The sequence below is a fragment of the Barbatula barbatula genome, assembly GCF_947034865.1.
Source record: "Barbatula barbatula genome assembly, chromosome: 15".
In the NCBI taxonomy this organism is placed as follows: Eukaryota; Metazoa; Chordata; class Actinopteri; order Cypriniformes; family Nemacheilidae; genus Barbatula; species Barbatula barbatula.
This window is the reverse complement of record NC_136778.1, coordinates 22,170,507-22,185,423: the sequence shown is the minus strand read 5'-3', so window position 1 is coordinate 22,185,423 and position 14,917 is coordinate 22,170,507. Positions and strand designations below refer to the sequence as shown.

Below are 14,917 nucleotides of genomic sequence, written 5' to 3'. Positions count from 1 at the left end.
TTTAATAGCATTTAGGACGTCATTATTGCCAAATAACATCAAAGCAAGTATTTTTTCAAATGAAAAAGTGGAAAATGAAAAATAAATAAACTAATTCAAATAAATGAAATGATCGCGTGCAGAATACGTTCAGACAGTTATGTTAATTGTAAAAGTCTTATTTTCTTAGATCACAATAAAAGACTCTTATTTGTGTTGTGATGCGCTAAAGGCGACTCTTGTCAGTGCGCATGCGCACGCTGCGCAGCGTCTTTGCGACTCGTGACGGAATCGGCGCGACATGGCGGTTCTGCTGGAAACAACATTGGGTGATATCGTGATTGATTTATACACAGAAGAGAGACCCAAAGGTGATTATTCCCAGCAGATGACGTTTCACGTTATGTTGTTACTCTGTGTGAAGTGTTTTCAGTGTATGAGACGTAAACGTTGTGTTATGACAGACTGTATGTAGCCGTGACGTCATGAATCCTATCTATTCTCGTCCGCAGCCTCTCTGAACTTCCTGAAACTCTGCAAAATCAAATACTACAACTATTGTCTCATTCATAATGTTCAGGTAACGCATTCTTCATTCTGTGTGTACAAGAACAAGTCTCTAACTGTGTGTCTATCAGAAACAAACACTCTCTTTGGACCGGGACGGAGGGTTTTCATATGATGTCATCATATTGCCATTGCTACTTTACCATGAGAACCGTGATCAAAGCAAAAGAAACAAAGCCATTTGCATATTTACATTGAGATTTATGTGTAACCCCTTCAGAGAGACTTCATCGTTCAGACGGGTGACCCCACAGGAACGGGACGCGGAGGAGAGTCTGTGTTCTGGTTGGTCAAAACTTTCTTTGCTATCTAAACACACGTTGTAAATAGAGATGGAGATGAACGTCGGTTTATGTGCAGTAAGCTGTATGGCGATCAGGCAGGCTTCTTTGAGTCGGAGAAGATGCCGAGGATCAAGCACAGAAAGAAAGGAACCGTGTCTATGGTGAATAACGGCAGTGACCAGCACGGCTCTCAGGTTTGTTTTTTAGTTTTAGTGTCGATCATGTGGATTTGCTAACGTGCTTCACGAGTCTTTGTGCTTCTGGCTTCCAGTTTCTGATCACCACGGGTGAGAACGCGGATTATCTGGACGGCGTTCACACGGTGTTTGGAGAGGTCACAGAGGGCTTGGACGTGCTGGCTAAAATCAACGAGGCCTTCGTAGACAACGACTTCATCCCCTATCAAGACATCAGGTACTGTAGAAGCGTTAAAGAGAGATGGTGCTTCGTGCTGCGCATTTCAAATAACTTGTTGAACCTTTTTTCAGGATTACTCACACGGTGATTCTGGACGATCCGTTTGATGATCCAGCGGGTCTGCCGGTTCCAGACCGCTCGCCCGAACCCACTAAACAACAGCTGGATGTGAGTGTTTAGAATACAAACTCGCCTGGATTCGAATGTGTATCGGATCTTTGTCCCAGAGGAATGAAAAATGGTGGAAAGTCCTCTTAGGAAAGCATGTTGATGTTTCAGAGCGGTCGCATCGGAGCGGAAGAGGTCATAAATGACGATGACGGGAGAGATACAGAGGAACTGGACGAACTCATCAAAGATAAAGAAGCAAAGACACAAGCCATTTTACTGGAGATGGTGAGTTTATTTTCAACACGCCGCAGTGAAGAGTCTCATCTCATCTGTTTGACCGTCACGTCTGTCTTGTTGTAAGGTGGGGGATCTGCCAGACGCAGAAATTAAACCTCCAGAGAACGTGCTGTTTGTGTGTAAACTCAACCCCGTCACCACAGATGACGATCTGGAGATCATCTTCTCGCGCTTCGGCTCCATTAAATGGTGAGAGAAGAGATGACTGGTGTATGATGATGCGTATCCCACAATGCTTTGCACCGTTTTGTAACATCATTTCGAGTAAGACTCACAAATGGCTTTAGGAAGAAATCACTTAACATGTTCATATTTGTTTGCAGTTGTGAGATCATCAGAGACTGGAAGACAGGAGAATCTCTGTGTTACGCTTTCATCGAGTTTGAAAAGGTTCGTGTCCGCGGTATCGTTCTCGATCTTGCTTTAAAAAAACTTTATTTTATTTTATTGCACATATCATGGTTAAACTATGGTCAGTGTAGTAAAACCATGGTTCGTTTATGGATGTGATCAGGAGGAGGATTGTGAGAAAGCCTTCTTTAAGATGGATAACGTCCTGATAGATGATCGTCGCATTCACGTGGACTTCAGTCAGTCGGTGTCGAAGATCAAATGGAAAGGGAAAGGTGAATGTTTGTCAACCATGGCCTACACATTAGTAATGTTTCCAACAGTATTCAGAACATTAACAGGATCATAAACGGAAACATCAGGTTCTTTCGATGATGTTGATCTAGAAAATGAATTCAGTTTACAATCAGAAAAACATTCAGAAGGTGTTATATGTTGCTCAGGCCTCACCGTTTTATCTCCGTGTAAAATGGTTACCGCTGATGTGGTTTTGTTTTGTTTCTAGGTGGGAAGTATACCAAAGATGACTTTAAAGCGTATGAGAAAGAATTGGACAACAAATCCAAACTGGCTTTAAAAGACAAAGTGAAAAGCAAGCAGGAGTATCCTTTAATTCAGCTCTTCACATTCATTTCTGATGCAATTTAAATTTCTACTACTTTAGACCACCTTCAGACATTTACTGTTTACATAAACATTGACTGTATAGACGGTTTCAAAGTGACAACATAAACAAACGTTACTGCGCATGTGCGTGTTTGTGGGCTGCCCTCAACTTCCAGATACCAACAAAAGAAACCGAAGCGTTACTTGGTGAAACTTTTCTCTCTTAAGAATTTGAATTAAGACTGCGATGCCAAGCTCAACCGCTAGATTTCAATGTATCACACATATGGTTTCTTTAAATGCCATTGAACTACAGGACCCATCCAACAAATTGTTTATTTAATACAATTAAATGATAATACAAATGAATATGAACATAAGTATTAACAATAGCCTACATTGCCTGCATTCAAACAGGGCTAGAATTTTGCTGCGGGACGGCACATCTAGCTTTAATATGTGAACAAAATGACGATCTAAAATTACCAGGTTTTTTGTGTGGATCGTCCAACGCAAAATCACGAAAAAAAGTGTCAAAATCCAAATGCACAGAACAGGATGCATGCACGTGTGTCGCCTGATCTACAAATGCACAGCTTGTCCTTGGTGTGCGCAAAACCATCATATATTGACACAAAATACAACATTTGCATTCAAAAGTCTTTTTTGTGCAAATCGTCTCATGTTTATAAAAGTCTAAAGTTCACAGATTGAAATCGTAAGACATTTGTGTGTGGATGGTAAAATGCATGCAAACATTTATCACGTTTACGGATGACTGCGCATGCATTTGTTAATAGTTTTGAGATGAAATTCATCCCACAGCAAAAATCAAAGCTGAAATCATCTATCTTTTGTCGTCCCCAACCCTGAGCTCTTAGAGGTAAAGACAAGTTTATATTCATCTTTAGTTGGATTTCTTAACCGTTGCTGAAAAAAGTTTGCGTTACGAGCTTCTGTTAAATGAAGATGAGGAGGAGAGCAGAGAACGCGACAGAAAACGACATTCAGACAGCGAGAGGACAAAGGACAAGAAATCAAAGGTACAGATGTGGTGTTTTTAATACATCGCCGCTTGTTTGGTTTCAGGACACACATTTTAGTAACGAATGCTATGCCACATGTCTACTTTTATTTCTCAAAAGTGTTCATTCTGTCTTCTCCGTGCACAACTTTACGGTCAATGTTTGTTAACGGATATTCTTCCCAAAACTCTGGAGTCTCACACTATTGCAGCTGTCTGTCTGAGCGTCTTCTCTTAAATGTGTTTTGTAGGATCACGATGAGAGTCGGAGAGACCGAGATAAAGGCCGACCACGTTCTCGATCCAGAGACAGACATAATGAGAGGGAGAGAGGCGGAGACAAACACAGAGACAGAGGAAGAGAGAGAGACAGTGAACACAAACACTACAAAGAGAAGAGCCGCAGACGAGAGCGCAGCCGCAGCCCCAGGAGATCAAAGTATTAGAAGAGAGATGTGAAGAGTGTTAAGACAATAATGACACACGGCCGCTTGATGAATTCATGAGGTTCAGCTCTCAAACATGTTATTGTACAATGAAAATATTGCTTGTGTGTTACAAAATGTCCAGGCTGTCATTAAACATGTGTTAGTCAAATGCACGTTTAGACCATTTTTTTCAATAAGTTGATTTATAGGTCACGTGTCCTTTGAGTTTCAGGTATGATGTGTCTGCAATGTTCATTAGAACCCCGGGAGGTCTGGAAAGGTGAATTTCAACTCAATCCCATCATTTATATCATGATTTGGGTTTTTAAATGTGCAAATGATGCGGTCAAATAAATGTCATGAGCCGTGAGTGACAGTAGCTGTGGTCGGTGAAGTCATCACATGTGGACTAATTTCATGTTGGTTAACACCTTTCAACATTGTCAATTTGTAACCGCCAACCGACACAACTGACAAGGCTCTGATGGTAATTTATATTGACATAATTAGACAATAAAAAAACAGGCTCACGTGTCTCTATGCAGATTTCTTCAACACTGATCATGGGCGATTTGCGTTTTTCTACATCAAACGCCTTGTAAAGAGCATTCTGTGAAAATATGAACATTAATATCTTTAAGGGACTGAGTAGTTGAAATCATAGTCAAATTCATGGTCGAAATCAAATTTGAGCCTGGATTTCACAGGCATTGTCACATTTGTTTGTGGATCTGGATATAGATGAACAACAGACACATCACTTGATCTTCATCACGAAGAACCTCCAGTCATCTGTTCTGCAATATTTCAACTCTACAGATGTTGTGGCTTTTGTGTAACTCTTTTCGGTTAAGTTTGCATCGGTGACTCTTGAGAAACTGTTGCACATTCTTTAGGGTCACTTCTTCATCAACCCCTTCAGCTTTTCGTCCACAGAATGCTTGCGTGTAGACATACATTTTCAGAGAATGTATTTGTTACCAATATATTGAATTATTTGTATATACTTTACTGAACTTATGATAAGAGTCAGCACATCAGAAATCAGAAAAAAATCAGTATGTGCACAGGTTGAAAAGGGAAACGTGCATTATGGACGTGCCAAAAATGACACAGACGGTTTTTGGGAGACGACTCTTTATGGGATTTTTGTGTAATGCTACCCGACAAATAGAGAAGGGAAGACCCAAATAATGTTTCATTTTCACGTGCACATATTTAGGAATATGGACCGTTACGGATGGGACCATTCTGAAAGCCACACTTGCATGTCTATAGGAAATGATGCCGTTACAAAGGATGCTTCAACGAAAAATGCTTCACGTGGGTATTTACAGTTTTTCCAACCGTTTACACACAAAATGTTTACTTCTCACACAATCTCTGAAACCTGACACTCAAAAACCAGAACCACACACCAAATCAGCCGAACCAACACTAATTCCTCGGCCTTTGACTTTTTTCAGTTTCATAAAACACTTCGCAAAACACACAATTCTCTATGTAACACAAAGGTCTTACAGGAATTTCATTGACTTCACAAGCAATCAAAATGCCCCACTTATACATCAGTGCCTCCCACTAACACCACATTGCTTTACTTTTAACACCAACCAATCATGGCGTTAGAAGAGGCCTACGGATAGGCCAAGGCTCAAGTTATAGGTTTTGAATAATCGATGCAAACAATGTAGACCGAGTGAGCGGAGTTGGATTGAGACCCAGAGGACGAGTTCCAATAAGAGGAAGAGGAGTTGGAAGGGGACGCGGAGTCATATCTCATGTGATAAACCTTATTTACTGTAACAACGAGAGTCCAGCTTAATTTGAGTCCATTTACAGTGTATTTACAAAGGAGGCATAACAATCGCATGTACACATACTGTAATAGCTATAACAGTAAAACATGTATTTAACAGTAGTACCCTTGAGTTATTTACAGTGCACTGCATTGGTCACAAGTCTGGTGAGGTATGAAACTGTACAACAGTAAAGCAGACTGTAAGAAGACATATATTATATATATATATGTTACAGTATAAGGCACACACTCACTGTTTCTGAATCAAAATGCAATGTTACAGAGTGGAAAGGCAAAGATGTCACATGTTCACTGAAGAGCAAGAGACAGCTATCGTGAATTTGGTTTTGGCCAATAATGCCATTAGAGTTGATGAAATACGCAACAATATCCTTAATGATGCCATAATTCTTGGGAACATAGATGCTGTGAGTCTATTTCAGAAGAAAATATATTTCGTACTGTGTATTCACAACCACAAACGCTTACAGAAAAATACAGAAAATAAAACATTTGGTTTCAATCTTGCGTTTTATTTTTACAGTGACTTTTCAACATCTCTGACAACTTCTTTCAATCTTGTACAGAAACGCACAAAGAAGCTCATGAAAGAGCAGATTTAGGTTTTGAACAACTGTGTGTATATGATATATCCAAACATATAACATTATGGTAAAGGTGTTTGCAACGGAGGCCAAATGTTTCTTTTTGAAATGTGATATTTTTATTTGTGGTGCTTCATCTTGCAAGAGATGTGAGGCATATGATGTCAGTTCTTGGATTTGTGTGTAGTTGAAGTTGCAACTACCTGAATGGTGAAAAACTGGATTTGTACATGGTAAGAGTGACATTTGCATGGATTTGCTGTTATAGAAATTAAATAGAGTTTGTTGCAATGACAATATTTCATTGACACAAAAAAAAAACGTACAGACTTTAATAAAGAAGCCACGACACACACACATTTGATAGTGATTTACTTTATTGAAAGCATCAGGCTCTTAGTACAGATATATTTAGCACATCTTGACCAACCATGGATATAGCAAGAGAATCAGGACCGCAAAGTTTTTCCTTCCAAACGTGACGACTCCTTCACACACCGGCACAACAGTCACTCGCCACCTCATAACACGCTCAGAAAAGGAGCGCTTTATAAAACTTGGTCCGCAGCATTACTGCCCACACCTTCCACGCTTATGTAAAAAATAAACCGTGTATAAAGACCAGAGAAATGCTCACAACTGCCCGCTGCCTATCCTTACCCAAAGAAAACAAAGAAACAGATGCCACATGTGATGCTGTTATTTCTCCAAACACGTGAAATTCAACATGATTGTCCTGTCATGAAAATCCAATAGAAATTACTTTCATCCACCACCACCACAACCCCCCCTCTCTCTCTCTCTCTCTCTCTCTCTCTCTCTCTCTCTCAACGGCCTGTAGTGGAAGATTTCTGCTATAGAGGAGAAATAACAGCATCGTCTTCACAACATCAGCAGTGAGAAATAAACAAATCCTCAGATACTAAACATTACAGTGTATGAACATGTATGACGCACAGAAACGTCCCGCTACACGCCAATGGCATGCAACAGGATAAAAACTTCAATCGAAACTTCCCTCAATGCAAAAAGAGGGTTTATTAAAAAAATCCAAGAGTTTTTTGGAGAGGTGGAATGAGGTTTTTGACACACGTGCTGATTTGTTTGATAAAACTGCACGCTTCTGCAGTGGTGTGGAATGATCCGGTTTGACCCCGACATGCTCAGATCCAGAAGCCAGCCCATTGTGTGCTAACCGCTAGAGAAAAGGACAGACAAGTCGGTTTTGTTGAAAAAAAGAAAAACGCTTGGCTGTGCGATAGACACACTGAAAGTGTCGCTCTGACGGTTTTAATTCAGCGCCGGGTGTTGAACAGGCGCTGTGCCGGACAGCCCAGGGTCCTTCATGTTTCTCTTTATTGTTAGACAGTCATCCACGTGTTTTTTGTATACATTCATGTTCATGCAACAAGGGCTCATTTATTTACAGAAGGAAGACGGCAGGACTGCTTTCAGCTTCATTGCGAGATTTAAACAGACAACGATGAAGAAACGAAACCGTTGCTTTACTCAACTCTTCAAACATTCAGTTGTCTTGTGAACGACAGTGTGGAAAGCAGATCACCAAGAAATACAGTTTCTGATCCAGGACCTCCAAAACTAAACGAAGTTCATAGAAACATATTGTTTCAAAGCTAAATGTGTTCGACTAACCAACGACAGAAATAATTAAAGACAGATTTGGGTTTTGCAATGGTTTTGTTGCTCATAATGTAGAGTCTCATATTCTGACTTTCTTAGCCTAATTTAAACAATAAAAGTAAATAAGCTTTGAGCGTCGAGTAAATAAACTGTTCTCTAGCCTCTAAAATAATGACATCTATCTGGAAGGATGATGTAAACCAGATAAAACTATGCATATTATTTGTTAGTGATCCTTTTTAAGACAGTTTGCTTAACACCGATAAGCGATCTAAAGAAATAAAGTTTTTCAATTTATTTAATAAAAAAATATACAGTTTAACGATTAATCACGATTAATTGCATCCAGAATAAGTTTGTGTTTACATAATATATGTATGTGCACGTTCACACATGTATACATTTATGAAATATTTGCATATATATATTTATATAATTAAAACATATACAAACCTTTATTCTGCATGCGATTAATCGTTGAACAGCCCTACATTTGAGTAAACAAAACCCCGAGAGAATGTACAAAACTGTGTTAAAAGCGACGGCACTTGTTTTGGTCTAAAGGAGCACACAGGTCGAGATGTGAGCATGTCAGGGTCCTCATCTAGTGAGGCCTGAAGCCTTGTCTGTGAGGGATGCGAGGGGACGCTTGCAGGAAGGGAAGGGAACGTTGCACACGCCGCGGCAGTGTGACATGCCTCACGCTTGCCGGCGCATTCGGTAACTCTACGTGCACTTCAAGATCACAGCAAGAATGAGCTAGAATACACGAGAAGACACGAGAGGAGCTTTCATGCACGAGATCTACGTTACAGATACGAGAATGCATACGGGTTAAACTCAGGGAAGATCTAAGGGCAGAAGACAGAATCCGCCTCTCTGCTGTGACGAGACCGCGCCGCCCGCCGACATTTTCCAGACGGCAGCGAGGTTTCTTCTTACGCTTCTTCATCGGGGAGGTTCAGATCTGTTGGTTCTGCTGGCGGTTCTTGGCGTAACTGGTAAAGAGGAAGTTGTAATCGTTGAAGTAAGCGAGCTGGCGGTCGAGCAGACGGTAACCCTCCAGCTTCTGAGCCGAAGAGAAAACGCTGCGACATTTGGAGCTCTGCGGAGAAAGAACCAAGTTGAATTTTCTGAAGAATAGCGTGTGGACACTGTGTTGGCCGATTGTGCTTTCAAATACCTGATTGACGAAAAGGGTAGTCACGAATTTCCCTGGTTTAAAGACATCCACCACCTTGCGGATAAGCTCGTCGTAGGATGTCTGGGAGAGGTTGGTTTCAAAGCTGACATAAGAGAATTCTGGTTCGGGGGTGATGTGAATCGTCCAATAAGTTCCCTAGAAAGACAAGATGAACTAAGATTAAACTGTGCGTGTGGATGCGGAGAAGCCGGCGTTTAGACATCACGTCTCTTACATCAGTCTTCATTCCGTTCATCGAGTATCCACACGGGTTGAAGAGCGTGGCATCTATCACTGAACCTGGAATCAGGTCACAAATTCCACTCATCTGTGAAGATACACACAGATAACATCTGTCAGACACTGACGTCAATACGCAAACACTCTCCTTTCTGAAGACTATTACAGAGACCAAACAACAACATTCACTAAACTAAAAATTCTGTTGGCTGTCATTGCAGTAGCTTTAATAAAGCTCACATTATTGTAAATCATTTGAAGAACTTCCCTGAGTTTAATCCGTTGTGCATAGAAGACGCGTGACCGAGCACACTGTGTTGTATATAGAAGACGGGTGTCTGCGCAGCTCGCATTGTGTAAGGAAAACGTGTGTCTGCGCAGCTCGAGTTGTATATAAAAGACACAAGTCCGAGCTGCCTGTGTTGTGTAAGGAAGACCCATGTCTGAGCACTTACACGAGTGACATCATTAGCAGAAACCCCATCTTTCATAAAGAACTGGTCCATCACAGCTGGGTTGAGATCACTCATCAGAACTTCTAGTGTCTGGTCCGCCTGTTTATTTTCCCAGAATTCAGGCAGCTCCAGAGTAAACAAGTACCTTCAGGAGAGAGAAGACACCGCAAATAAGAAGAAGCTGGTGTGATGTGACATGTACAGCTGATGGATGTTGTGCTGGGAACTCACCAGCAGTCAGAGTTCAGGCGTCCCATACAGTAGGCGGCTCCATCTGCACAAACAAACAGCACACGTTCATTCATCCGTCCGACAGAAAAGATCGATTTAAAATGCTTTCGCCAGAAATCATACTTGGAAAAATCTCGCTGAGGAACTCGACCTCTTCCTGGAAGTTACGGTGAGGGGACTCTTGATGGGCGGGCTTCATGAAATTTTTACGCGAGTAGAAGAAATTCTGAAAACAAAGGAGAGACCAGGGCATGTGAAGATAACGCAAACCTCGCAGATCACATCTCGTATCACCCTCAGGTCACATCCATACGGAGCCAGAGCTTTCCCTATCCAATCTTTTCTTTTCACGCCGTCGTCACAAGAAATATCTGCGTACACACGAACCCTCTAAACCCACTCAAAACTATGAACTATACACGCCAAATCAGCACGCAGCGCTGTAATTCTGCCACAGAGATACACTAAAAACCAAGAAGATTTGGAGCTTGTGCATAATCTTTACGTGCTGATGACATCATCGTTTCAAAATATATACCGATCCGCTATACACACGAAAACACAATGGTGCCGTTTACTGATTTATTCACTCTTAAGATGTTTCATGCTCCCAAGACACGTGCGTCTCCGTGTGGATGGCACTTCAGTGCGAGTTATGGGAAACATGTGTGAAAACAGTGACGTGAGCTGATCCTCAAAGTGACAATAAATTTCATCCTTCTCTGTGTGTGTGTGTGTGTGTGTGTGTGTGCGGTACCTCGATGGCATCAAAGCCGCAGTACTCGCGGGCCAGTTCCAGCAGAGGCACCAGTGCCTGCAGTAAGAGGGTTGTTCCGCATGTCTTCAAAATGAAACGTCTCTTGGAGACAAACATGCTACTCTCACTAAGAGACAAACAGAGAGAGAGAGAGAGAGAGGTGGATTTCATTAATGACTTGAAAATGAAATACCTAATTTAACGAGATAATTGTTGGTTTTGTCAAATGAAAAATGCCTTTTTCAGAAAGAACCAGTAACTAGTTTTTGCATTTGCATCACACAGACATAATAAAAGCCAGCTAGGGCTGTTCACAGATTAATCGCATCCAGAACACAAGTATGTGTTTACATTATACATGTCTGTATACTGTACATGATCATTTTGTATTTATAAACACCAGGGTGGCCAATATATTGGAGTATTCAAATGTGCAAATCGCAATATTTACATACCGCCACAGTCAAAAATCTGAAAATCTTTATCACTAATGATCTAAAATCTATATAGGAATTAAATATATACATGTATGTGTTTATAAATACAAATTAATAGGCACAGTCATAAATTATTATACACTTTTTCACGTCACCCGCGAACCATTTAAACAAACTTTTATTCTGGATGCGATTAATCGTTGAACAGCCCTCCTGCCGACCTAGTGTACTAGTTAGAAAGCAGAAATTGAATTTACTGGGCTAATAAGATTTGAGATGCAACAGACTTAACCGACACAATTATTGAAATGAACCAATATGAGTTACGATCATTTCAAGTGTACCGATACATGACAAAATATGCAGAGAAAATCAAACTAACAAAAATATTCAATCTGACACGCATGTAAAGACGCGTTACACTCACCTGAGTATATAAGCTTCCTGCTTGTCAGTCTTTGTCACACTTATAATCAAACAATGCACATTCTCCAGAAGTTTGTCCCATTCAAATCTGGAAAACAATATTAACAAGGCTTTCATTATCATTAAAAAACAAGTTATTTTGTTTAATGCCAATGTGAACAAACTCTAACGTTATATATATATATATATGGCGTGGCTTGCCTGTGACTGCACATCATCATGTAACCAAGGAGTTGCATCCATTTTATTATTAAAATCTTATCAGTTAACGGTTAATGTTCGGATAACAAGTTGTTGGTTCTCGTTTTGGGAAACGAGCATCGCTCAGATCTTCATGACATTCTGCTCTCTAGATAAAACTCTGGTTCTCTTTCAGAATCACTGGAATGTTTGATCATTTACAGGATAAAATATTTGTCTGGTGCGTCAGATGTGTAATGCTGATAACAACGTCTCTATATGTACATGTTGGTATAGATGGGACGGATCTGATATTGAGCTCAGCTGCAGCTGACCGTGTTCTCACGTTACATACATTAGGAGCGCATGAGCGCCGATGGTCTGTACGTTGCATACGGGACAATTCTGAAGATCACGAGTCATGATTCATTAAGAAATAATGTGCAGATGGCCATTATTGAAAAAAAACACTATAGTATAAACAAGTAGTATTAAATTATATAACCATGTAAAGGAATAGTTTAGGATAGGAATGACTTTCTCCCATGAAACAGAATTGATTTATATTTTAAGGCATAATGCACAATGGTGGGGATTTTATTTTCCCTGTAAGCAATTTCTTACAATCATACAAATAAATGTGATGATGCTTTCTCATGTCTGGGAAGGAGGGGCAGTTCCATGACCTCCATGACCTCCATGACTTACACCGCAGCGCTCTCTCTCTCTCTCTCTCTCTTTCCCGGAAGTAAACTAATACCCCTCATCATTCATCCTGACAGCTCAACCTCGACAAACCACTGAGATCCTCTTACAGTACCGAGAAAAGTGATGCACTCATTCATACTTTATGCACTGCTTTCCGTGGCTCAAAACTTCTCAATACCTCGGTAACACCGCGGTACTCCGACACGTTATTGAGCCACAGCAGCAATGGAGTCTGACGGATGCGATTTACCATCATTATAACGCGACCCCTTCGCTATTCGAGCCTGTGACGCAAAATGTGACGTTAATAGATTAAAGTTGTCCGTGAACATCATTGTCGGTTATAATTATTCATAGTTTTGATATTAAAATGTTCGGTATTTAACTACACGTTTAGCTACACGTGTGCGCTGCTGCAAGTGCGCTGACCAATGAGCGGGCCGGACTGTCGACCAATCGCGGGCGACCGCTCACGCGTGACTTTCACATGGAGGCTGCGGCTCTGGACGAACCGCCATGACGGTTTCCTAAAAATAGAGCCGTTGCGCGAACACATGCGCATTTCACGTCGCCGCGATTCAAACGATCCGGCGAACGTGCAGAGTACGAGTTTAAACGCCACACTTATTTTTTATAGCGGCTATATTTGATGATCAGAGCGAAACTCGTCCTAAACGCAGCGGCGAGCACCCAGTGTTCGCTGTGGCGCCATGTCACCTAGCTGTAGCCGCTGGCTAATAATCGATTAGCATTCACTCGCGTTAAAGCTCGTCGATACGTCATTGTGACAGAAGCGGAGCTGAAACAAACACGCGTCGAAAACATATTTACGAGCACGCGCGTGTTACCAGTGAAATAACGCGACAGCTGCGGTTCTCGCAGCTACCACGAGACACATCGGCGAAAGCAAACTGTTGAGTCAAATAAAACACAACGCGTTCGATTCACCCGAAACCACGACGAAAACTAAACGTAGTATTTAGCTGCGCAAGAAAAAACGAGGCTCAGAGACGCTTTGATTCCTGACAGCTCAAATGAATGAGCGCAAAGGGGGATGGTGTCAAAATGGCCAAAGCGGCACGGGTGTCAGACGCAGACCCGCATGTCACTCATCTTCCCCTCATTCATTCTCATTCAACACGGCGAGACCTCACTTGTGTCGCTGTCGAGTTTGACGCACGTTTGGATTCGCGTCAATCCCTCGAACGCACTGTTTTAAACTCAAAACGACCCGGACGTTACCCGGTCGACATACGGCTCGGAAACATTGGCCCACCTGGGGATTGTGCGCAGATCCCCGGTTCCTTTGGCTTCGTCTTGTCGGGAGAACCACACCTCCAACAGCTTTTCGGTCCCCTCGAAGAAGTGTGCACTGCTTTCTTCCATCGTGAGACAAACAGACTCCAACAACAGAAATTATAGCGTCGGATGGAATTACAATTGATATTAATCCGTTATCGGTACTTATAATTTATTAGCTTAGTTAAAGTCCTTGAGCAGTCCGGGTTGTAGTTGCCTTGATTTTTGCCGTCTTCCCCTTTTACAGAGAATACCGTAGGCGAATGCTAGCTAATATCGCCGGCCATACTGTGTAAGCGCAGAATGCAGCCTGCGCGGAGCTTTTATTACCTTCCCGCAAACGTCATCATCGTTTCGACCAATCTTGATCGAGAAGCCCGCCTTTACGTCGGCAGCGATTGGCTGAAATTGTGTGTTCGACATGAGATTGCGTAATTGTGTTTGCAGTGCAGTGGCGCAGTTGTTGTGTAGGTTTGCAAACCAATTTTCACATTTTATAAATGACTTTAAATAATATATGAGCACTTTCACAGTTTAGAAATGACTTTAAATTATACATAAGCAAAACAAAATATGAAATTCTTTAAGAATGTGCAAGCAGCTAGTGCTATTAACGTAACTATGTAATACCTCTTCTTATGGCAGTGAATTAATCCAAAGTATTTGTTTAGACGAAAATGATTACGTTGCTTAAACGCTGGGCTAAGTATTGTCAAAACAATGCACACAAATAATAAAGCAAACAATAGAATAATTCCACCTAAACATGTGAATAATTATTATGTATTTATTTCGTTTCCGGATGCTTTAAATTTAGCCAGCCATAAAATGACACAATAGACTACTGCAGTAGGCTACACGTTACGCAATAGCACGTGAGCAATTATCAC

At 41.3% G+C, this 14,917-nt stretch overlaps 2 protein-coding genes across 2 annotated transcripts; one reads left to right on the top strand and one right to left on the bottom strand.

Moving 5' to 3' along the window:
- Positions 1 to 204: 204 nt before the first annotated feature.
- ppil4 (peptidylprolyl isomerase (cyclophilin)-like 4) lies at positions 205 to 4,600 on the top strand. Its single transcript, XM_079474265.1, has 13 exons — positions 205 to 350; positions 492 to 559; positions 767 to 831; positions 907 to 1,024; positions 1,102 to 1,244; positions 1,319 to 1,415; positions 1,527 to 1,643; positions 1,720 to 1,844; positions 1,979 to 2,045; positions 2,170 to 2,281; positions 2,512 to 2,608; positions 3,553 to 3,655; positions 3,888 to 4,600. The coding sequence occupies exons 1-13, from the start codon at positions 281 to 283 to the stop codon at positions 4,080 to 4,082; spliced, it is 1,377 nt and encodes a 458-aa protein (XP_079330391.1). The 5' UTR covers positions 205 to 280; the 3' UTR covers positions 4,083 to 4,600.
- Positions 4,601 to 6,831: 2,231 nt separating this feature from the next.
- Positions 6,832 to 14,365, bottom strand: amd1 (adenosylmethionine decarboxylase 1). Its single transcript, XM_079474210.1, has 9 exons — positions 14,005 to 14,365; positions 11,842 to 11,928; positions 10,978 to 11,104; positions 10,344 to 10,446; positions 10,221 to 10,263; positions 9,990 to 10,134; positions 9,530 to 9,622; positions 9,295 to 9,450; positions 6,832 to 9,216 (listed from the first exon to the last, which is right to left on the bottom strand). The coding sequence occupies exons 1-9, from the start codon at positions 14,112 to 14,114 to the stop codon at positions 9,073 to 9,075; spliced, it is 1,008 nt and encodes a 335-aa protein (XP_079330336.1). The 5' UTR covers positions 14,115 to 14,365; the 3' UTR covers positions 6,832 to 9,072.
- Positions 14,366 to 14,917: the final 552 nt, after the last annotated feature.